A 25,291-nucleotide genomic window follows, 5' to 3' on the forward strand; every position below is an offset into this window, starting at 1 on the left:
GCAATAGTCTGCAAGCATTGAGGGGCTCCATTTGCCCTGATAGCGTTTCTTCATTGTTGCAATGTCCTGGTGAAATCGCTCGCCGTGCTCGTCGCTCACTGCTCCGCAGTTCGGTGGAAAAAAATCTAGATGAGAGTGCAAAAAAATGTATCTTTAATGACATGTTGCAATCAAAGCTTTTGTATGCCTTGAGGAGGTTTTCCACCAACAACCTGTAGTTGTCTGCCTTGTTGTTTCCGAGAAAATTTATTGCCACTAACTGGAAGGCTTTCCATGCCATCTTTTCCTTGCCATGCAGTGCATGATCAAATGCATCGTCTCGAAGAAGTTCACGAATCTGAGGACCAACAAAGACACTTTCCTTTATCTAAGCTTCGCTTAACCTTGGAAATTTTCCACGGAGGTACTTGAAAGCTGCTTGTGTTTTGTCAATGGCCTTCATCAGACCCAGCTTGATGTGTAAGCGTGGTAACAAAATCTTCCTTGATTCAACAAGTGGTGGATGCTGAACACTTTTCCTATCAGGCTCCAATGACTGTCAGAGTGGCCAATCTTTCTTGATGTAGTGGGAATCTCTTGCACGACTATCCCATTTGCAGAGAAAACAGCAGTATTTTGTGTATCCAGTCTGCAGACCAAGCAAGAGAGCAACAACCTTCAAATCACCACAAAGCTGCCACTGATGTTGGTCATAGTTTATGCACTTGAAAAGTTGTTTCATGTTGTCATAGGTTTCCTTCATATGGACTGCATGACCAACTGGAATTGATGGCAAAACATTGCCATTATGCAGTAAAACAGCTTTAAGACTCGTCTTGGATGAATCAATGAACAGTCTCCACTCATCGGGATCGTGAACGATGTTGAGGGCTGCCATCACACCATCGATGTTGTTGCAGGCTACAAGATCACCTTCCATGAAGAATGGGACAAGATCCTTTTGACGGTCACAGAACATGGAAACATCACCTGCCAGGAGATTCCACTGCTGTAGTCTGGAGTCCAACAGCTCTGCCTTACTCTTGGGTAGTTCCAAATCCCTGACAAGGTCATTCAGTTCACCTTGTGTTATGAGGTGTGGTTCAGAGGAGGAGGATGGGAGAAAATGTGGGTCCTGTGACATTGATGGTTCAGGACCAGAAGTTTCATCCTCTTCCTCGTCTGACTCAAGTGAGAATGATTCTGGTGCATCAGGAACCGGCAGTTCTTCTCCGTGGGGTACTGGGCGTATAGCTGATGGAATGTTTGGATAATGCACAGTCCACTTTTTCTTCTTTGACACACCTTTCCCAACTGGAGGCACCATGCAGAAGTAACAATTGCTGATATGATCTGTTGGCTCCCTCCAAATCATTGGCACTGCAAAAGGCATAGATTTCCTTTTCCTGTTCAACCACTGGCGAAGATTTGTTGCACAAGTGTTGCAGCATATGTGGGCCCACCTCTTGTCCTGATCTCCAATTTTGCAGCCAAAATAAAGGGGATAGGCTTTCTTAACCACAGTGGTTATACTGCACTTTTGTGATGCAAAAGTCACTTCACCACAAACATAGCAGAAGTTATCTGCACTGTTCACACAAGTACGAGGCATCTCTGCTCACTTTGGCCAAACAGAAATGTGTCCCTTTGCAAAATCAAACACTGACAAATAAGAGAGCACGACACTATGATTTCTGGAGCTGATATAGGGCAATTTGTTCAACAGAGTGATGTAAGCTTCGTTATGATTGCATCATCTATGACTTCTAGGAATAACATGATGTAATTCATATCATGTATGACGCAATACCAGCTTCAGATTGCATCATTCATTGTTTTGCCTAAAAAGCAAGTGCTGTCCAAACCCAGTCATAGATTTATTCATAGATCCAGTCAAAGATGTATTTTAGTCATTTCTGGTTTAAATTGAGATCCCTTCCCTTTATAACTCACTTATCCTCCGCCATTCCCAAGTCAAGGGTCGTATATACTGACCCAATAGCATATCTTGAAAACTAGAGCCAATCAACAATTTTAAGCATCATTTTCGTTCTCAGTGACCCAGAATTAGTAAACTTTGACTACATTTATTTCAGAAGCATTTTGGCTGTAGAGCAGTGTAATTATTTCCGTGTTTTGTCTGGACTGAGGACTATCCTGTCTCTTTGTCTATCCGTCTTCCTGTGGAGTGTTTGAGTCTGGGTGCCGTCTCCATCTGGGGATCGGCCGACCAAGGGGTTCCCGTCCCCGCAGTCTGCGTGAGTGAAATCTGCACAATCGCAGCCACACCGCATCTTGGGTAAAACCCTTGGTGTGAAAGCAAGGGCAATTGAGGCAGTAGCCTGTGGGCTCCTTTTGTGTGTTGCACCGGGCATCGCTCTGACGAACCCGAATTTCCTTCTTATGTGATTGGTGTGTGTAAACCAGACATCTAAGTCGGGACAGTTCCCGAAAACATTTTATGTATTTTAGGAAGGGTCCGGACTCCTGTAAATTTCTGGAAAAATGGTCTAGGCTAACACAGGGAGATCCCAAAACTCAGTGGCCACTGTTAATATCTTTGGACAATGACTGAGTGGGTGTCTTAAAAGACAAACTCTGCCAACCTAAAACTAAATTGGCCAAAGGAGAGGTTAATTGTTTCATGCAGAGGTGGGAAGAGGCAAATCATGGGAGGACAAAAATCAAAACTCACCTCTCTCAAAAGATTCAAATAAGAAGTTAAGCTTTATTAAAAGCCTCCTCTCCCACCACCAGACCGAGCACTCCCCTTTACCCCGTTCTCCGGAAAAAAACAAAACAAAACCCCAGATCGATCCCAAGCCCCTCCATACTCCCATCTCATTGTAAAAAGGGCAAAAAACACCCTTGTTCTGTTCCCCTTCGTTGTCTGCCTCAGAAACTGATTCTTCAGTGTTTCACTACCAATTCAGCAAGGAGGTGGGCTCCTCAACTAGCCCCCACCCTTTCTGGTCCCTTTCCTTTAACATTTGTTTCAAAATTGTGAAATAACCACAATATCACTCACAAAAACGGTTCATTAGAAAAAGCAGGATAGGGCCGAGACAAGCAGGCAAGCAACAGATAAAGAAACTGAAAAACAGGTTGGAAGCCCTAAGAGCATAGTGTCAGGAGTAAAAGAAGCAGTAAGTGCAAGCATGAACCCCTGGAACAATACTTAAAATGGTGAAATCTGAGTTGATAAAGGTGTCATTTTGGGAGATAAACAAGCGATTAAAGCAAAGAGTGAAAAAGTTAACTCTACAGAGGCTAGAGAGAATTAAGCAGTTAAACTTCGTGAAAATGTTAAAAAGGACCACGTTAAAGAGAAAAAAACAATTCTTGGTTTCTTTGCAGCCATTCTGAAGGAAAAATGGGCCCTTTTCCCAAAGGAATGTCTGTAAACAATCCAGGTAAAGAGACAATCTGATTGAAATCATTTGACTATGGACAATTGAGTCAAATTTGCTAAAAGACCATAGGGGGGTTCTATTGGAACTTAACTGCCCCAAATGTATAAAGGTAATGTAATCTATCTACAGCTATGTAAAAATAAAGCAGTATAAAAAGGGATGTTAAGGAAAAGAAAATATGTATGTATCTGTCTGTGGAAATGTGAGGTTTGTAAAACTCCTGTTTTGTAGGTTTAAGATAAATTGGTTTTGTTTTGTTTATAATGCCACTAAAAATCCATTTGATTCTTTAATTCAAAGTTGCAAAACTGACAGACCTTTTTGCCAGACACAGGTAATCAGTTTTGGTTGGCTTTGGTATTTAACCCTTAAGGGGTAACTTGATTCTTTATTTAAAAAGATTTTAAATTTTGTAAAGAATCAAGTCATGGCTGCAGCAGGGCAGTCAAAAATCAGAAGAATAGGGAGAGATTCTGGATTCTTTTTGTTTGGTTGGTTTTGTAACAAAATAGCAGATGAGAACCGTAGTAAAAGAATAAAGACAGTACCCCTCTGAAGCAAAGCAGGGGTGAGATGCACAAAACAAAAAGAAGCAATGTTAGAAACACTGAGCCTTAAAATGGCTGTGTGTAATCAGACTGTCACTTAGAGTTTTTATGTACCCTTATCGAAGAACAAAAGAAACAGTTACACCTTATGTAAAAATTAATATGGCTAATGTTTTAAAAGTTAAAGTATAGAAGGAATGTGTAGACGTGCAGTGTATATTATAGAGGGGGGTAAAAGAAATGCAAACAAAACATGCTACTTAATTAAAATCCTATTAGGGCTCCAAAGGAGCCACAATAGATTGTGTTCTCTTTTTCAGATCTCTGTGTGTTTTGGAAGCAAGAGTTAAAAGTAATCAAAACTCTGGTAAAAGTTAATTGTGTTCCTTTTAAGACAGTCTCTGAGCTCTGCTGATGGCTTTGAATCCAAAAGCCAAGCCTGTGTTGATGCAAATTACCTAACTGATAAAGGAAGGAAAGAACTGCCAGCACAAAGAAACAGCAAATAAAGGTATGCTTATCTATGCCTGTTGCTCCAAAGCCCTGTAGTAAAGACATCTCACTAGGATCCTGTATGTGGGATAAAATAAATAATGAGACCAAAGTACTGTATAATGGGTTATGTGTATGTGTTAATTCTTGGAGAAAAGTGTTTTAAAAGAATGGAAGTGTTAGCAACCTTCCAATAGATAAATGTAAATGTAACGTAAGTACCTTTTTACCTTTTGTAAACACAGTAACAGTTCCTAAAACAAACAAAAAGGCAATGTGGGAAACGGAACCATTCATATTATACATGCAAATGGCAACATGTTAAGAATTGCCCCTGCAGAAAGACATAACATATTTTCTGAACGGTCTCCCACAGCTACTGGCATACTAATGTTACTAACCCTAATTGTTTTTGGTTTTAAATTGTATGTGTTTAATTGGAATGTTTGAAATGTGCTGTTGGATAAAACAAATGTATGCAAAGCTAGAGCCACAGGCCCAAATCACCTCCCAGTATTTTCGATTATGTGGACTAAATAAGAAGTGACACTGGCGATTAATCTTAGTGCCAAAAAGGGGGATATGTAGGAGCAGGATTTTATAATGTCCCATAAGAATTAATGTATGATTTGATTGTCTTGTTTCAGAGTAACAGCCGTGTTAGTCTGTATCCGCAAAAAGAAGAACAGGAGTACTTGTGGCACCTTAGAGACTAACAAATTTATTAGAGCATAAGCTTTCGTGGACTACAGCCCACTTCTTCGGATGCATATAGAATGGAACATATAATGAGGCGATATATATACACACATACAGAGAGCATAAACAGGTGGGAGTTGTCTTACCAACTCTGAGAGGCCAATTAATTAAGAGGAAAAAAAAAAAAAAAAAAACTTTTGAAGTGATAATCAAGCTAGCCGAGTACAGACAGTGTGATAAGAAGTGTGAGAGTACTTACAAGGGGAAATAGAGTCAACGTTTGTAATGGCTCAGCCATTCCCAGTCCTTATTCAAACCGGAGTTGATTGTGTCTAGTTTGCATATCAAACTGGGAATGGCTGAGCCATTACAAACGTTGACTCTATTTCCCCTTGTAAGTACTCTCACACTTCTTATCACACTGTCTGTACTCGGCTAGCTTGATTATCACTTCAAAAGTTTTTTTTTTTTTTTTTCCCCCCCTCTTAATTAATTGGCCTCTCAGAGTTGGTAAGACAACTCCCACCTGTTTATGCTCTCTGTATGTGTGTATATATATCTCCTCATTATATGTTCCATTCTATATGCATCCGAAGAAGTGGGCTGTAGTCCACGAAAGCTTATGCTCTAATAAATTTGTTAGTCTCTAAGGTGCCACAAGTACTCCTGTTCTTCTTTTTGATTGTCTTGGTTATTGATTGTAAAGCTTAGCAAGGTTCAATTTGCATTCCCTTTTTGCTCGATATAAATACTACTGTTTATATTCTCAATCTGTTTGTGTGAATGAGGAACGTATGCATCAGGAGAAGATAAGTGAAGGCCATTGTTATAGTCAGAGTCAAGGAAAAAGTAGTAAAGAGACTTAAAGGACATCAAAGAATCATCAGGTACTGCTTACTATTCAGACGGCTGTTAAACTGTCTGGCATTGCAGCGTGGATACATGCTTCGCAGTGTAAGAAGGCACCACCCCCAGCGAACCAATCACCACCTCAGGACCACGCAGAGTCAATTTTGACTCCAGAAGACGACTTAGAGGAACAGCCTGCAATACCTTACCATCTACGCTCTCATAAGGGTTGCCAGAAGCAGACGACGACCTAAAGCAAGGCCCGAGAAGGAGCAGTAGTGAGCCTGGCGCCTGCTGGACATAAAAACGTGACTGCGTGACATAAAAACGTGACCTCAGTTGAGGTTGTCAGAACCAGGAGGGCCTTGCCTCCAACAGGCGCTTCTGGTGGCGCCTGTTCCTTGGCTGCTGGTGTCTTAAGGTCTGGGGAGTCCACAATGACAATTCTTTTATCCAGCAGCAAGTGTGGACAGCTCAGACCCTTAATATTTCTAATTGCTGGGTCTGCAGCCACATCCCAGCCCACTCTCAAGCTGGTGTTCCTGTCCTGGCAATCCCACTCAATTCCTCAGACCTCACTGGAGAACCTCGTCCATTTAACAAAACATGGAACAGCAATGACACTTGGCAGTGTGAATAAATATATCTAAATGGATAAGTGTGGTAGAGGGAAAAGGTCATTGGTGTTGGGTGTGTAATGGGACAGGGTTGGATCTGGGAAAAAGCCGTTGCTTTCAGCATATTGTGAATCCCATGGCGTATGGGATTATTCGAATAAAACTAAAGAGTGGCGAGCCGGGTATGGGGATATGAATTTTTTTCACGACCTGGGATCAAACAGAAAAATCAATCTCGTGTTCCCCCTACAGTAATCTTAGTGAAAACAATACAATCTTTCAATGCCATGCAAATACCACCACTCCTCGTAAGGAGAATTACCCTCTGTCCTTTGAAGGATATTACTCCTCCTTTGCAGGCACCTATGTGACAAATGGGTGCAACCGACCCTTCCCGGCCTTAAAAGGCCATCATTGGGTTTGTGGGACCAAAGCTTATACTGCGTTACCAGCTAACTGGTCAGGTATCTGTTATCCCGCCTGACTCTTCCCACAATTCCGAGTGCTAGGGTCCTTCCCACGAGAACGCCTCCGTAATTTCCGGCGTAGAAGAAGGGACTTACCAGATGCCCAATGGTATGTAAATAACGTAAGCCCCTTAACCTGGGAAGAGGCCATTGGCGGTTCCCTTATCCCACTTGGGGGAGTAATACACCATGCAAAAAGGCTCCTGAGGTTACAAGCAGTAGTTGAAATAATGGTAAATGAAACCGGAGAGAGTTTAAAAGCCCTGCCCAAAGAAACAGGGGCGATGCGACAGATGGCACTTCAAAACCGTCAGGCATTGGACATAGTGCTGACGGCCAAAGGAGGGACCTGTGCTCTCATTGGAAAAGAATGTTGTGTGTTTATACCGGATGACACCAATGAGGTAATAGATTGCACTAGCCACTTAGAACACATTGCATATATTCCCCATGAAGAGCCCAGTTCTTTATGGAAGTGGCTAAGTAACCTGTTCAATTTCTCTGGCATAGAAAACTGGTTGTTTCAGGGAGCCCTGACTATCCTGTTTGGAATCCTAATGATTTTTGTATGTTTTCAGTTAATCTCCTGTTGTATCCAGAATTGTGTAAGGTATGCCATCCAGGTGACTGCCCCAAAACAGAGTGCTAATATGATGATGTTAAATATCACTGATGAACGAAGAGATAAAGAACGATTAATATGCGGAACCCAGTAATTGTTGGTCTTTGCGTAAGCTTGACCAAAAGGAGGGATTGTGAAAGTGAAATGAATTATATTAAAGAAATAGAATGAAATAAAGAATGCTGTGTATACCTTTAAGTAGAAATAAGAAATGCTGTAATCCAGGTGTCAGGAAAGCAGACATTAACTGTTAATCAACTGCTCCACTTAAGGGCGATTGGTGAAGCATTAGCCTTAGAGCGATAAGAGTTAATAAGGAAGCAGGATATGCATATTGTGCCCCAGGCAAATTTTACAATTTTGCTCTCTCTGTCCCTTTGTTTAGTTCACAACCTTTTTATCTGTATAAATAAGACTGTTTGAATCTTGCATGGTGCTCACATTATCTGAGTGTTATTAGCACAGCGCTCTGCTAATAAAACAGAGTGGTCTGACAAACTCAGTCCTGAGTCTAACTTTGACACAACAAAATTACAGATTGACAGAAGAACTAAATCTGATCCTTTTTAAAATTTAAGATTATTCAGCCTAACTATGGTATGAAAAAGGTCTTGTTTGGATTGCCAAGATGGCTATGATTTCTACATGGCCATTTCAAAACACAGATCTTGACACTGGCTTTATGGGTCACCCAAGGACCTTGGCATAATGGAATTACAGAGAAAGGCAAAACTAACATTTCACATATCAGAATAATTTATGAAAATTTGTCCATCGTTTACAATATGGAAATTTTTAAACTTTAAAAAGATACCTACTTTTGCCACACTTTCTCTCCTAGATGAACACTTTTGTAATGGACAGTTAGGTGGTCTCTACGGCCAAAACACTTTCCACACTCCTCACACTGATGTGCTTTTTCACCTTTAAAAGGAGACCAATAACAAATATAAATTAAGTTGTAACAAGAATTCAAGTCTCAGAAAAAGTACAACCATGTTTAGTACAAAGGCTCCAGACAACCAAAGCTCTTCCGTATCTCAAAAGGATTTTCTATTACCCAAAGCAATGACTTCATGACCTTGGGGTGATCCAAGCACACATGTAGTTTTTACCCATCTCTTCATTTTTGGTTCCTCATTCCCTGGTCTCTTCTTCCTCCGACACGGTAGCTAATCTTCACGGCTGGGGGACATTACCCCCATACTGCCACAGAGAGAAGAGGACGGAGAGGCAAGAGAATGACCAAAAGTTCACCCTCTTTCATGAGACTTGAAATTCCACCTTTTACAATCCAAGCTCCAAGAGCCTTAAAAAAGCCTAAATTTTGGAGTAAATGTAGGACTTCTGTCTCTTGCACCGCCAGTTCAACAATCAGTTTTAAGAACTTAGTGCTACATACAAATGTTAATCCTTTTTTCTGATTTTCAATAGTTACCTTTTATGTTGTTTAAAAGTCTTGATGTTTCTTTTGAGTCATCTTGAGATCTTTCACAAAGTGGCAGAATATTTCTTCTCATGTAAGCAGAGGGAGTTTGGACAGTCAAAATAAGTAACTTTCTAGAGGAAAAAAGGCAAATAGAGTAGAAAAGGGGATTTTTTTGGTATCTGAGTTTTCAAAGATTTCTTTGTTTTATAGCGGGTGTTAGGGTTTCAAACACTAAATAAGCTGTTTTATCAAACAAGGGCATGCAAAGTTTAGTCCTTGATCACTTTCATATCTTCACACTGTTTTGGAAAGTAATTTCCACCTTCTGGGGAATCTTATATTCCCTTAGGAGCCTGTTCTGGAGGAAGAAAGAAATCCCCAATAGTTCCAATCTTTCTTTTCCTCTACAGATCTGATCCTCTTTTCATTTGTCTCAAGATGCAAAATAGCTGGGGGGGAGGGGAGTTGTTAAAAACCCTTTTTTCTATTCTTCCTCCTGCTTTACTGTGCTCAGAGTTGATTCTCCCCATATGTTGGATTTTCTAACTACCAATCCACAATGAGGAACTTTAGAAACCCAGACAGTCCAAGTGTCATTGTCCCATATTTGTACTCTATATTAAAGTGATCAGGATGCAAACTTCGACAGAGATTGTGTGAATGACAGCTTCGTTTGTGTTACGGTGTTAATGTTTCAAACAGCTGCTAATACAAAAGAAATCTTAACTCAAAAAAATCCTCTTTTATCACATTTGCTTTTTTAAATAAATAAATGTTACACCTTTTGACTGTCCCTCAACTCTCTCTATTAACACAGAGGAAACATTCTACTCTTAAACTTCGCAAGTGTTTGAAGAGATAAATAAACCTTACCATACGACACAAAGTGATATAAGTAACATTTGTAATAGGCTTAAATACCACTCCTATTAAAACCTTTAAAAAGTATAAGCATCCAAAATTAATATTCTGCTCACTCTTACTTAATTTGATCAAGCTTCTAAAGATATAGCCTACCTGAGTGTATTTTTTTGTGTTTTGTTAGATGATCATGCCGAATAAACGTTTTCCCACATTCTTCACATTCGTACCTTTTGTCATTATGGTGAACTCGTAGATGAAGTCTGTATTAATACATAGAGAAATTTATTTCACTGTTCAAGTTTAACATGCTTATGGTTATAAATGTCATTATAAAAATAGCATCTTCCTCAACAGATCTGCATGTGCAACTAGTACAGCTGTAGAATATGAAGCTGGATTCCTTTCTGGCTCACACAACTAAATAACTTCCAGTTGCAGAATCATTTACTGTTCTTAAATGAGACAGAAAGACGACAGTTCTACTTTCAAATCCCAAATTAAATTTGCAGTGCTTGTAATAGCTTTTTCTTGTTTACTTATAAAGCTAGGCAAACTTAATATGGAAGTCACTGAGAACTCAGGATGTCTTTTTAATTACTTTTTAGATTATAGCTTCACCTTAACGAACATGAACATGGAAACTGCAGTACATTACTTGCCATGGTTTCCCCCCAAAAAACAGCACTTATTCAAATTTTGAATAAGGTCTGGAAGAAGTCAACTTCAATATAAACTGTATTATAGTTGAGGAAAAGAACAATGCAAACATTTTGTTTCTTGAAGTTTGTCATCGAAACTGTGATATATTTAGTATGTGAAAGGGATTCTGTCATGTAAATAAGACCCAAATTTAGATAATTAAAAATAAAAAGGATTTTACACACAAATATAAATCTAAATTCCCCACATTTAAGTTAAAAAACAATTTTTAAAAATGTTGTTTACTCATATTGGAAACCCAAATCAAACATCATCAACGTAATTCTTCAAGGTCTGTGGGAAAAAGCAGGAGAGAGAGAGATCTCTCTATATCACCATCTAGAAGGTAGTAGCTTAATCTCTTTAAACAGAATTAGAATCTGCTTCATTACCTGTAGGAACTTCCATGACGAAAACTCTGCCCACAAATACTACAAAGATGAGGTTTCTCCCCACTATGAATTCTCAAATGTTCTTTCAAAGTTGTTCTGGGTTAAAAAAAACAAAGTAATGTTTTAGAAACTCAGTGTTACTACTACTTTTAAGTGTAGATGGAATCATGTTCTCTAATCCTGATGCATCACTTTAGGTAAACAGAGGATTAAATACTCAAGTATTTGTATTAAATTATAGAGAATATGAACAAATAAAGTTCCTGAATTCAATTTCCTCTTTTCTTTTTCTAATTCTTTTCCTGTGACTTTGTGACGCCACTCAGGCAACAGAGGGAACTGATTGACTATACAACTGAAACAGTGACATTGACTATTCACAAAGTGCTGTCAAATATATAAGCTGTCTGAAAGAAAAAAAAATTCTCTAGTTTCTTTTAAATAGTAATTCTAGATGTTACCAGTATTTGGTAAAATATTTTCAGTTAGAAGTACTGTGATTTTTTAAGTTTGTAGGAGCAGGATTTTATAACGTCCCATGAGAATTAATGTATGATTTGAGTTCATCCAGTCAGCCACCCTTTTTGAATAGCAGAAAGGAATGACCGACCAGAACCATCCTTCTGACTGATTATGGTCACCCTTTTGTTTTAGGATAAGTTATAATGTCTACTATGGTTTCCTATACATATTACAAATTAAGCACTCTAGTTAAATATACATTTCTTTGTTTTAAGGTGTTAGTAAGTAAGAGACAGGATCTTGTATTGTATCTATGTTAAGGACATTAGAGGAATGTTGAGGGCCTGAAGCCCCAATGTGAATTGTTTTAGTTATAAGATTTAGCAAAGCTTGATTTACAGTGTATTCTGCTGAAGGTTGTATACCTTTGAAGGTTTCTGTAAGAGATTATTAGTGTGAATGAGGAATGCATGCATCAGGAAAAGATAAGGTGTGAAAGCCATCACAAATGTCCAGATGGTCAAAACCAAGTGTGAGAGACTTGGAAAGACCAGGAGATAATCAGAAAACATCCATTGTATCCAATGCTAAACATGTTAGCAGCATTGACGAGGTGAGGCAGGCACCCCCCAAGGCGAGACAACAGAAGATAATGATGGGAAGCCTGACAATAACCATCAAATGATAACACCACTTAAGGACTAATGATTACAGAATGACATTGCAAAATGCCTGGACTCAAATGGGAATTTATAACTATAAAGCTGGGGTGTTTTGCAATGGAACTCTGGGTTCAGTCCTGCAAAACCACAGAGCATCGGATCGTGACTGACAAGAGCTGAGTTCCACACTCGTGCTCAATCTAACTGGCCATTAGATTGACTCGAGCTACAACAGAATGGTAACTATAAACATCAACTGGCAGGACTGTGTGTGTATTTTTTTTATATATATATATACACACACACACACGTGTGTGTGTCTAAAAGCATATGCTAACTGTTGTATTTTCAATACATGCTGCATATTTGCCTTCTCCTGAAAAGATCCCGTGTGCTTTGTATAGCATAACAAGTTTGCTATTGAAACCAGTAACTCCAAATATATTTACTTCTGTGCACATATACAACTACACTAAAATCTATAAACCTAAGTTAATGCAAAATGGTTTAAAAAAAAAAACAAAACAGCTTGTGTTACACAAGGTAAAAATGAGTTACTGGGAACTGAAAAATTTGCTGGGCTTTTGTACCTTATGTACTGGCTTGTTATTATATTTGTACATGTTTTATTTAAATGTGTATATGCCCTTCAGTTCTATAATTTTAAAGAGGCATTGATGTTCCAACTTTTTGTGTTCTGCTTTATCTGCTTAAAAAAAAAAACCTAACAAAACTAGTCCCACTTGGGGCCAAATCCTCTTCCAACAGTACTCAGTGGGAGCGGTCAGCTATTTGGAATGAGTCCATAGGGAACATATACAAGCTCAGAAATTTTCAATGTATGATCTCTTAAGATGTGTGGAACATCTCAGCCCCAATGACTAAAAGCAGAGATTATTTATGTCAAACCAAGAAAGTAATAAAAATTACCTTCTCCAAAAGGGAAAAAAGTATACCTTTTTACATGAGATTCAAATATAAACTAATATCAGGTTAAAAAAAAAAGAGTCTAGTTAGCTCAGATGCTTTGCACAGCTATGTGGAAAGGCTGTTTCATTTAAAAAACAAAAACAAACAAACAAACCCACCCTCATACCAGGTTTCTCATAGAATCAGTTAAGCATTAACCCGTGAAGAATAAGAATCCTACTTTTATACAGATTTATACAGTTTCTATAGGAGCCATCCACCGGCCCAGCTATATTAAAATGCTTGTGTTCTGCATTAAAAGTTAAGCATCTGCCATTCCAGGAACTATATGCATGATAAAGATAAAGATATATAACCATAATAATGGCAGAGGCTATTACCCAGATTTTAGAACTTCAAAGTGCACACGGCTAGAAATCAGTAAGTTTTGCTCCATTTAGGAAATGAAAAGGAAAAAAAGATGAGTTTTTCCAATCAATTTTCTAAAATCTTTCATTACATTTTTTTATTTTGAAGTAGGGCAGGAATGGCAGAGGAGAATGACCATATTATATATATACACACACACACACTTAGAAGTTCAGAACTTCTCCAGGTTTCCCCCAGCCACTCCTATAAATTGTTTCTCTTTTTCCCGCTCTCATTATAACTCTCAGCAATGTACCGGTCACAGAAAAATCTCAATCCCTCTTCAGTTATGTAGCCAATGAAAGATGTTCTTGCATAATGCAGCAAATTCCAATACAGCCAACAGACTTCCCCAATAGGTCTTCTATATTTGGTGTTTTGCAGTCAGTCAATCACCTCTGTTCTCCACTCATATACTTAAAATAATACCATAAATGCATCTGTTTGTGGCAGAGATGCTGCTTCTTTGGCTTATTAACCCTCTGAAATTAACTAACTGATTTTATACCCTCAAAGCTATTTACTTTCTATATTAAAATCTCATGTTATGCCAAGCTTTGATTGAGATATTCCTTCTTACCTTTCTCTGACTGATTTTCCACATATAAAACACACCCATTTTCTCTTCCCCCCATGAGTACATTCTATATGGCGTTTTAGATTTCTAGTGTCATTGAACTGACGACCACAAATATCACATGGGAAAGGACCTGAAAGAAAATAACCAGAACTGCTATTAGTTGTAAGTAATTACATTAAGTCACAAACAGATGTATATTTTGGGTCACTGATGCAGGTCTTAATCAAGCTACAAGACAAAAAAAAAGCTAGTTTAATGAATTATTATTATAACATGCCTCACATTTTTCAGTATGTAAAATTTAAGTATTTGAGTAATTTTTGCAATTTATGTGTCAATTAAATTTAAGTTTGATAATCTAATGCTCTGAACTCGTGTACAACTACCATAAACACATAACAATTTAGTACTAATAATATACAACCATGATGTGAATCCGCCTGGATTCTTCTAAAACTATTCTAGTTGACAAGAAGGGATGAATATCAACAAAGGGAAAATTACTTTTTGTAGTGCCAACGAGGCTAATTCAATCAAAGTGGATATTGATATTCACCCCTTCTTGTAAACTGTTGGGAATGGGCCATATCCACCCTAATTGAATTGGCCTCATTAGCACTGACCCCTCCCACTTGGTAAGGCAACTCCCGTACTGTATATTTATACCTGCTTACTGTATTTTCCACTCCATGCATCTGATGAAATGGGTTATATCCCATGAAAGCTTATGCACAAATAAATTGTTTAGTTTCTAAGGTTCCACAAGGACTCGTTTTTACTGATACAGACTAAGATGGCTATCACTCTAAAACCTCATATCTCAGTTGCTATGGTATCAGAAAATTAGTACAAGAGACTGAACAGTTCATAATAATTTGAATAATCTTTAGAAGTTTATACTAATCTTATATCTTTGGATTTTGTTTTATTAAAGTTTCCAGACTCACGGGATATTTCTCCCTCCTAGAATTATTTATTATTTGTATAACAGTGTTGCCTATCATTAAGTGAACTGGCAAGACACATACTTTGTAGCTGATTAACATACCTACACCTTTAATCATAACCAGAATTTCCCAGTCAGCTAGTCCAACACTGGATTTTGTACACAGTACAGTTATTTGGATGCATATTTTTTAAAAATATCATTGCAGTTTAATAAAAATAAAAAATTATCAAGTTATTTTTTTAAAGTTTTCAAAAGCTTTTAAGAAATCTAATAAAATAAAATATTTAACAAGAGCAAAAGGAAAAAAAAAAATCAAACTCTGCACCCATTGGAGGAAGACTGTTTTACTTCAAATCTATTGTTTGCATGTCAGAAGGAGGTTTTTATACCAAGATGGAATTTTTCTTGATGCTTCAATCTTGCAAACCGGGATTTAAAGTGCTCTTCACAATAGGTACACTTGAAAGGTTTATCCTGAGTGTGAAGAATCATGTGTTCTTCCAAATGGGGTCTTCGAGCAAAAGATTTCTTACAAATCTAAAATGACAAAATACTTGGTCAAACATTAGCTAGAGACAAACTCGGGTATGTTTCTATAGCTCTTAAAAAAAAAGAAAAAAAGAAAGAAAAAGAAAGTGTGGGGGGAGAGAAATCATACAGCCAATATTTCATACTAAATTGTTACTTTATTGATACCCAGTTTCTTGGGGAAACCTAAAAAAGGCATCTATGGCTTTATATCTAAAGCTAGATTTGGGAGGTCTGCACAATACTTTTAGAGCACTTAAAACCTATATTGGTATCTGATTATTGTTCAATTGGTATCAGTATACAGCCAAATGAGAAAGTATTGGGGGGGGGGGGGGGGGGGAGGAAACTTTGCCCATATTACGTTACTTTTTTTGTCTTCCCCTGCAGGAGCACCTCCAAGAATATACATTATAGGCAGTGTATGATTATAATCAAAGAAATCAGAAGTGTACTGCCATTATTTCTTGTCCTGCCTTCAGGACATGGAGAAATTTTGGTCACTGTCTTCTTTATAACAGCCTTTTAAAATATCTGAATACTTAACTGGTCCCCCTCAGTTTTCTTTTCTCAAAGCTAAATATGCCTATTTAAAAAAAATAAAAGTATATCTTTCTTCATAGAGCAGGTTTTCTAAATCTTATTTTTGTTGCTCTCTCTAAACTCTCTCCAATTTGTCTACATCTTTCTTTAAGTATGGTGCCCAGAATTGGACACCGCATTCCAGCGGAGGCCTCACCAATGCCAAGTACAGCAGGACAATTTCCTCCCATGTCTTACATATGACATTCCTGTTAAGACTCTCCAGAAAGATAGTAGCCTTTTTAGAAACTGCATCACATTCTTGATTCTCATTCAACTTGTGATCCACTCTAAATTCTAGGTCCTTTTCAGCAGTACTACTACCTATCCAATTATTCCCCATTTTGCAGTTGTGCATTTAATTTTTCCTTCCTACATTTAGTACTTTGCACTTGTCTTTATTGAATTGCATCTTGTAGATTTCAGATCAATGCTCCAATTTCTCAAGGTCATTTTGAATTTTAATTCTTGCAACTCCTCCCAGCCTGGTGTCATGTGCAAATCTTATAAGCACACTCTCCACTCCATTGCCCAAGTAATTAATGAAAATATTTAATAGTACCAGACCGATCCATGCGGGACCTGACTAGATATACAATCTCCCAGTTTGACAGACAACCACTAACTATTCTGAGTATAGTCTTTCAACCAATTTTGTATCCACCTTATAGTAACTTAATCGACATCACATTTCACTAGTTTGTGTATGAGAACATCAGTTGGAACGGTGTCAAAACCTTTACTAAAAATCAAAATACATCATGTCTACAGCTTTCTTCCTATCCACTAGGCCAGTAATCATGTCAAAGAAGGTAATTAGGTTGGTTTGGCATGATTTGTTCTTGACAAATCCATGCTGGCTATTCCTTGTGACCCTATTATCCTCTAGGTATGTGCAAACTGGGCTAATAATTCCTTCCAGGATCTTTCCAGGCATAGAAGTTAAGCTGACTGGTCTATAACTTCCCAGTGTCCTCTTTGTTCCCATTTTTAAAGATAAGATATTCCACTAGTTTCTCAGTATTGGCTTTATTTTTTGTCTTTTTGCTAGTAATACTCAACTCCTATTTAATGTGAAATATATGCAAACATACCTATTTTAATAATTTTAATGGCCACAGATATTTTGTAAAATGAAATCTGGTACTTTCTATACAGCCAGTCTTACGCACACACTAAAATACAGTATTTAATGATATCAACCTGATCAACACAAATATTAACTTTCACTATTACTTACACAGCTTATTGAGACTTGATGGTGAATAGTGCAATGAAAATAAAATACTCATTAAATCATTAAACCAAGTAATTTCTGTATAAATTAATTATAAAAAACCCAGTAGAAAAAAAACCTCAAGTTGTTTGATTTCTTGGTACAATCAAACTAATGCTTACATCACATTTCCAGCCTTCACTCTTTGTCTTTTTAATGGAAAGAAATTCTTGTACGTTCTCTGGATGAAACCTAGGAGGAAAGATCAGTGAAAATGAGTAATGTTAGCTATAAATTTCTTAACTGCTATGTTATTTATATTAACGCACGCTAGTTGGCATAGCAAGCAGTACTAGCGTGCAGCTCTCGTCATTTCCAAATCTACTTATCTCCACATTTGACATAACAACAACTTTGTTCAAATATGAAGTATATGAAATATTTATTGCTTGATATAACAGACTCTGAAGTTATATGCATTCAACCACATAAGTTAAGATCAGGTCAATATAGATATAACTTCAAATATATTTATATCTGCCCAAAACCAGACTAGGAATACAATTTACAGATGGCCCTGGACAGCTGTAATGTAGATGTTAAACCTAGTTTACATTCTACCCACTTCCTTTTCAAATAAATACAGACTGCCAACATTACCACTTGAATCTAAATTGAAGTTCACCCAGCTTAAGCTGATGCAGGCCTCAAATCTGGCTGTATAGCATGAAAGCCAGTCAAACATTACCATTCCAATCCAATGAACTAACAAAGCTGTCATCAGCAGGCTGATGACACTGGAATCCTGAAAGCATAGCATATTAAAAATAAATGGACTAACGAATCTTGCAATACCTCATGCTAGTCCATAGGCCAGATCATTTGTATTACACCACTCTAGAGGTCCTCTTAAAAAGAGCAGAGCCACTAAATGAATATATCCCTTCCGGGGTCTACAGGAAAATAAAAATACTTCACTGTTAACTGAATTAAGTGCATCTGATAGATCTAAGACTCTGCATGGACATTTGATTTTCTTCATTCACCCGGAGGATATATCATTGCCACCAAAACCAGTGCTGTCCCTGCATCAAGCCTAACCTGACAACACACTGAAAGGGATCAAGGAAACAGGAGGATTCTGGATATTATCAGATTTGCCTTGCCGGAAAAAACTCACAAAACTTACCTAAAAAAGGGTGATAATTACTGAGAGTGTCAACTTTAATAAGTAGCTTTCTTGAGCTAGTTGAAATTTATAGTAGAAAGCTATGGTGACACTATCACTTCACAGTACCCTAATTTTTTTTATACATAATTTTTCCATTTTTAAAGTGCCGTACAAACTTTGACTAACTTATCCTTATACCACCTTATATGGAAGGTGACTTACTGCTGTTAATTCTTATGTCCTGTTAAAAGAGGTGCAATTTTAAAAACAATTCTAGAAAGAAACCAAAAGTTAAATAGTTTTCCAATGTTTTTTGTTTTTAATCTACCACAGCTTTGGGGCTGGAAAATACAGTATGCAGAAGTGTAACAGACAATCCCGCTCACTTACCTCTTTGCATGTTTTGCTAGGGTCTTTTTGCTTGCATGAAGTTTATTACAATATGGACATTTGTGCTCCTTCTTATGAAATTCTGTTTCATTATTGTGTTTCTTTCTGTGAACTGTCAGGTTAGATTTTGTGGAATAGCGCTGATGACAAATATCACACTCGAAGGGCTTCTCACCTGTGTGTGCACGGGTATGGATCTCGAGCTTCCCTAAAAAATAAAATCTTAGTTTAATGTAGAACAATCAGCTGCAGTCTGCTTAAAAACACATACTGACTGGCAAACTAACTTACATTCTTTATCATCTTCAGTACATTTCTATTTTTGTTAGAATCTCCACTCAGTGTTTTGAAGCCTAAAACAATACGGGGCCTTACACAGTTCTGATTCACAGCGCACAGACCAGGGTGTCCTTGTATATTACATGCACTAAATGCTTTCAGCCAACCCTCCAGAGGTCTAGGCATATTCCACATACATACGAACAATTATTTTACTGAGTTTCACTGAGTAGCTTATAGGGATTGTATAGATAAATCAAATACAGGTTCCCAAAATACTTTAATCTTCACTATTTTTAAAATGTGTTTTATATTTACTCCACGTATGCTGTTACCACATCCTATATACATGAGCCTACCTATTGATCTCTGTAAAGCACTATTATCTTTTCTTTTTTAAATAACCCAGTTCACAAAGTACCTCTTTCAAAATAGGGAGCAGTTTGGAAACTTAAAAACAGAGCGTCATGTCATTTATTTTGGTATAATCAAACACTAAGAAAAATAGAGACTTCATCCATGATTGGGTCCCAAGGCATTACAACAATACTAAAATAATAATCTCTCCTTCATTCCTTTTATACTGATTTTCATTCTCATTCATGACTTGGCTAAAATTGGACCCCAATCCTGCAATATGGGTCTGCATTTGTGGAATCAACTGCAGGGCCTTGGACTGGAAGGGGGTTATTTCTATGTCAGAACACCTAGACACTACTTTTTGGACACTCTATTAACAAAGAAAGAAGTGTTTTGTGGTTCTTAAAATGACCAACGGAAGATAGATTTTTATTCCTCCTTCCACTCCTCCATCCCCCTTTTAAAACACAAAAGTTTTGGGGCTCTAAAATACAAGAGTGCAAAGAGAAAGAGTTTGACTTCGTGCTATCACTCAAAATACTTCATTCAAAAAACAAAAAACTTCAGACTATTAGGCTCTATAGTCTGGACTTTCAGTATCAAAAAAACCCAACAGCAACTGTTACCAAATTCAGAGAATTTTCCACAAGTTTTTATTTTAAACGAGTGAGATCTCACCTTTTTTTAAAATGTTGAATAATTATTATTATATAATCTGTGACCTTGGACAACTCATTTCACCTCTTCCTCAATATCCCCATCTGTAAAATGTGGATAATAATACTTACCAGGTTGTTGTTAGGATCAACTAGTTAATGCTTGTAAAGTGCTTTGAAGATGAAGAGCACTATATAAAAGCTATCAAGTATCTAGCTAATAAAGTTTTGCTACAAGAAAGGTCTGAAATGGTTTCCTGCCTTAATGATTAAATTCAAATACCATCAGAGCAAGCTTGCTCATTTCACTATAATATGTCTAAACACATAAGTCAGCTTTTCTTTTCCATATAATGACTATAAACTCTCAGATCTCAGGATGATAAAAATTTACAGTGGTAGTGTTACAGTGGTATTAAAAAGGGCCTGATCTCATGAGATGCTGCTCTCATAACTCCCGTGACTTGAGCAATCAGTTGAGGAGGCTCAGCACCTCATAATCAAATACATTAGAAATACATTAACTATCCCAGCTGAAGTGAAAAATATCCATGGAGACGGAAAAACTCAGAGCCAAATCCATGGGGTCAATAGGACTGCTTATGTGAATAAGGCAGGCACGATTTGACTCTCAGTTTAGAACAGGGGAAGGCAACCAATGGCACATGTGCCAAAGGCGGCACACGAGCTGATTTTCAGTGGCACTCACACTGCCCAGGTCCTGGCCATCGGTCCGGGGGGCTCTGCATTTTAATTTAATTTTGAATGAAGCTTCTTAAACATTTTAAAAACCTTATTTACTTTACATACAACAATAGTTTAGTTAAATATTATACACTTATAGAAAGGGACCTTCTAAAAAACGTTAAAATGTATTACTGGCACGCGAAACCTTAAATTAGAGTGAATAAATGAAGACTCGGCACACCACTTCTGAAAGGTTGCCGACCCCTGATTTAGAAAGATAGTGGGGAAGCTTTGGGTACAGACTGAAGTGCTGTCTTGATACCCGGAGGAACATTTATCACACCTAAACCAGAACATAACACGTGATTAAAAGACTTTAACCTGGCTCTGTAAAAGCAGGGTTATTTTATCTCACACCTAAAATTTCAGCCACCACGTCCCTCAACAACTGGAATAAAATTAAATTTGACAAAATCTCAATGGATCATGTCTTGTAAGTAAAAATGCAATTAAGTAACCACTATTACTAGTGAACCACAAAAGAAAAATTCTGCCTTCAGATCTCAACAAAATTTAAATTTACTAATGGCAAGACCACTTGATATTGCAATCAGACCTAGTTTAAATCTAGAAGTGAGAGTTTAGTGTTATTCTATTTGACATGCAGACATGTAAAAACATCTTATAAAATTAGTTACTATATTTGTACAAGCACACCAGGCTCATTTTGAAACAGACCTCATCTATATTGCTTATAAATTACAACTGTACATGCAAGTGTTTTCATCATCAGGGAGTCACATGCTAGGGAGACAGTGTTTCTAGCATAAGAAATAATTGCTTATGTAGCATTTATATACTATAGCTCCAACAGAAAAGTCAGCTACCTTACTTAATCAGTTAAAGTTGGACAGTTTGGTGGAAAGTTAAGCCCATGTTTCAGATTTCTTACAATTTACCTTCCATTCTACTAATAAGTTACTGCACTCTATCTTCAAGCCTCTTTCATATACTAAGAATTGGGACCATGACCGGGGGAAAGAGAGATTTGTCATTTGCAGGATTTTTTAAAAAAATAGCACTCTTATTAATTCATTTCCTAATTTTAGTGCTACAGTAATGATAATTTCTGATTTTCAAGATCTATAAGGACTGGCACTTCATACTAAATTTTAGCAAACAGACAAACACTAATTCTCTATAAACATAAAAGTCAGAAAGAACTCAGTTTATTTTCCACCTGAAAGTACCACCATGTGGTAAAGAGGAAGGAGACAAAATTAATTGCTCTTACCTGTTCGATCAAATGTTTTGTCACACTTGGGACACTGCAATAGTTTTTTGCTACTACTCTGAATGATTACTGGAGTTAAACCTTCAGGAATATTTCCTACTGAATCAACTGGCTCAGGACTCACTTCAGTATCATTATGTTCTTTTTTACTTTGCTCTTCAGCATCAGAATCTTCATCTGGTATTTCTTCTTCTTCCTGACCCTCTTCATCTGCATTGCAGTCACTTCCATTATCTTCACATTCGTTTTTAACAGATATTTCTCTCTCAGAATGGACTTTTTCCTTGCTGTCAGACACATCGCTGCTTTCGTTATCACTGTTATCAAACTTAGCTGGGCATTTACGGTTCCTTGTAGATCTTCTGGTAGAAAAGTCTGCTTTCTCAACCATTTTTAAACCATGTTTTTTTTCCAGTGGAAGGGATCTGTGAGCTTTAACCAAGTGGTTTTCTAAGGATTTCTTGTAACAGAAGTTTCGACTGCAAAAAGTGCACTGGTGACTATTTGATAGTTTACCAGTCAATTCATTGAGAGTTTCAGCTGGTATTGGGTTTTCAGTTAACGCTTCAGATTGTATGCAGGAAATATTTTCATTATTGAGCAGTTTGACTGCATCTATAATGTCTAAAAATTTAGCTGCTTCCAACACTAAAGGGATTTCATTTTTATATACAAAAAACTCAGATGTGTACAAAAACTCAAGCAAATGTTGAAAAACAGAATGAGTTACATGATCCAGTGTGACAACATCCGTGCTTGGGTTTTTGCTCAAACAAGCATGAAAATAACTACTGCCAACAGCTACAACAACTTTGTGTGCGCTAAATTCTTTTCCTTCTACTATTATAAGTAAGTCACAAAAAGATGGTTGTTTCCGTCTATCATCATTTAAATATTTAAGTAGATTTTTATTATACTGCAGTGAACTTAAGAGTTTTCTTTGTTCTGGTGATGGAGGAAGTTCTTGGGAACAGTCAAGTTGGTCCGTAATAGCTACTTCTGCAGATTTGGTGACAGTTTCTTGGTCAGAATCTACTATAAAAACCCCATCAGAAATATTTTTCTCATGGCCAAAATGTAGCTTCTCATTTAGATTTCCAGGGAACTTTCTCCTTTTCTTCATTTCAATAGTGCAGCTTTAATATCAAAAACTTCATAAGCAGCCAAAAAGATTTATGGTGAAGCCTTAATGCAGTTCTGAATTTTTTTAAACCGATTGATCAGAATATTTTCATAATCTGTAAAAGAATATTAATAATTACACTTGGGACACAACAGTATGTCATTTACTTACTAACACTATATACAATTTTTACTTACTTTTAATTGATTTGCATATTTTAAGCATTTACTAAGTTATTAAAACCCTAGTCTCTTCCCATTCTAGCCTATCATGTAACATTGCTATGCACTGATAAATGAAATAATATCTATTTATTAGGCAGCTGAAAAGTGTACTCCTAGTTTGTGAAATGCTCCGAGACAGATGCAAGATACCATTCTTAAACAGATTTGCTTTGATCTTTGCAGCATCGTTTCAGAACCAGAACAAAATTAAAACCAAAACCCAGCATCATTAACAGTAAATATTGTCCTTATTAACTGTGCACTTTTCACACTGATATTGGCTGGGTGACACACTCGCTGAACTCGAGGCGGGTGCATTCACGTTGAGGCCAACCAATCAGCTATTCTGTGCTCAATACGGCATTCTCCTATTGACATCCGGAATCGGGAGTTTTGTGCTCCTGCAGAACAGCGGCGTGATACTTCCTGGGCGGCTTGGCGAAGAGATTTCGGGTGGCAGGTTTATTTTGCCTCCAAATGTCAAATCCCCAGCCCCGCACGTCCCCGCTTCAGCTGCAACCTCGTGCGTTTGAGAGTCTTTGTCTCTCACCCCAAGAGACAGGCTGGGGTCACTGCCGCACGGTCCCCAAGGACAGAGGGGGAGAGGGGCCCTCCACCTCACCCCCAGGCAGCCGAACAGTCCCTCGGCCCCAGGGTAGGGACGGGAGCGCCCTGCCCCCAGCTCCGGGGCCTGCGGGGGGGGTCCCCGATTCCCCCTGCCTCGGAACAGGACCAGAGTCCCCAACCCCCCGGAACCGCGTCCCCGGCCCCAGCGGGCTGTGGGGCTCCCCCGCCCCTCCACGCAGGGCGACGTTCCAGCTACGGGGGGCGTAAAGCGCTCGCCTCGCCCCACTGGATCCGCCTGCCAGTCGCAGAGCCGCCGCTCAGCAGCGGATGCAGCAGCACACACCTGCCCCGGGCCGGCGCTCCCCCGCCACTGCCTGTCAGCCGCTAAACGCCGCCGCTGCGCTCGCAAAGAGAGCCACCTCCCCCTCCATTTCCGGGTTCCGGCGCCCTGTGTCAGACGCAGCCTCGCTCTGAGAAGGAACCCCTCGACGTCCGGGAGGCGGGGCTAGCTCTGCTGGCGAGAGCGGCTCCTGTACGTCACGGCGTGGCCGGAGGACGTGGTGTCTTGTGTGCGCTGCCCAGCCAGCCCTGTGGAGGAGAGCCCCGCCCAGGGAGCGGGGCGGAGCCATGTCAAACTGGCCTATGTTAGGCCGCGCCCAGGCTCCCTAGCAGCTATAGGCAGTGGGGTCGGTCACGCTCCGGGGCAGGGTGGGACCAAACAGGGAGAAGCGCGCAAGGATCTTCCTCCCGTGCCCCGTGGGCTCCTGCAAGGCATCGTGTGAGCTCTGCGGCCTGGGACAGCTGGAGAGCAGGGGCAGCTTGAGGCAGTCGCGCAGCAAAGTGGGCAAGGACAGGCTGGGGCCGCAGCTCTCGCCCATCTCCACCCCACCCGTTAGCGTGCTGCGTGTCCGTGGAAGCAAATGTTACACTTTCCAAAGGGCGTGACTGGGCTCATGCCCCACATGTACGAGCGGGCGCAGCAATTCTCTCCAGCACAATAACTACTACAGAAGCAGAGCTGTATCGTGCCCGACATGACCGTTGGCTGTCCAGATACAATCTAGAAATTAAACGTGCAGAGGGTTACCATATTTCAGCAAGCAAAAAAGAGGACGGAAGGAGCCCCGCCCTAGCTCCACCCCTGTCCTGCCAT

General features: G+C 38.7%; 1 protein-coding gene across 2 annotated transcripts in view; it reads right to left on the reverse strand.

Annotated features, from left to right (window-relative positions):
• Positions 1-24,586, reverse strand: part of ZBTB41 (zinc finger and BTB domain containing 41) — a 32,542-nt gene extending 7,956 nt beyond the window's left edge. Inside the window, exons 1-9 of one of the 2 annotated variants that reach the window (XM_034779171.1) lie at positions 24,482-24,586; positions 22,225-23,462; positions 18,949-19,156; positions 17,570-17,639; positions 15,451-15,598; positions 14,113-14,242; positions 11,071-11,166; positions 10,133-10,239; positions 8,505-8,610 (exon numbers count right to left, since the gene is read on the reverse strand). In XM_034779171.1, the coding sequence (XP_034635062.1) occupies positions 8,505-8,610; positions 10,133-10,239; positions 11,071-11,166; positions 14,113-14,242; positions 15,451-15,598; positions 17,570-17,639; positions 18,949-19,156; positions 22,225-23,347 (1,988 nt within the window). In that variant the 5' untranslated portion in view covers positions 23,348-23,462; positions 24,482-24,586. Of the gene's footprint in view, positions 1-8,504; positions 8,611-10,132; positions 10,240-11,070; positions 11,167-14,112; positions 14,243-15,450; positions 15,599-17,569; positions 17,640-18,948; positions 19,157-22,224; positions 23,463-23,544; positions 24,423-24,481 lie in introns of those variants that run through there. The other variant, XM_034779172.1, reaches the window with a different exon arrangement.
• Positions 24,587-25,291: the final 705 nt, after the last annotated feature.

The sequence above is a fragment of the Trachemys scripta genome, chromosome 8 (assembly GCF_013100865.1).
Source record: "Trachemys scripta elegans isolate TJP31775 chromosome 8, CAS_Tse_1.0, whole genome shotgun sequence".
Taxonomy (NCBI): domain Eukaryota; kingdom Metazoa; phylum Chordata; order Testudines; family Emydidae; genus Trachemys; species Trachemys scripta.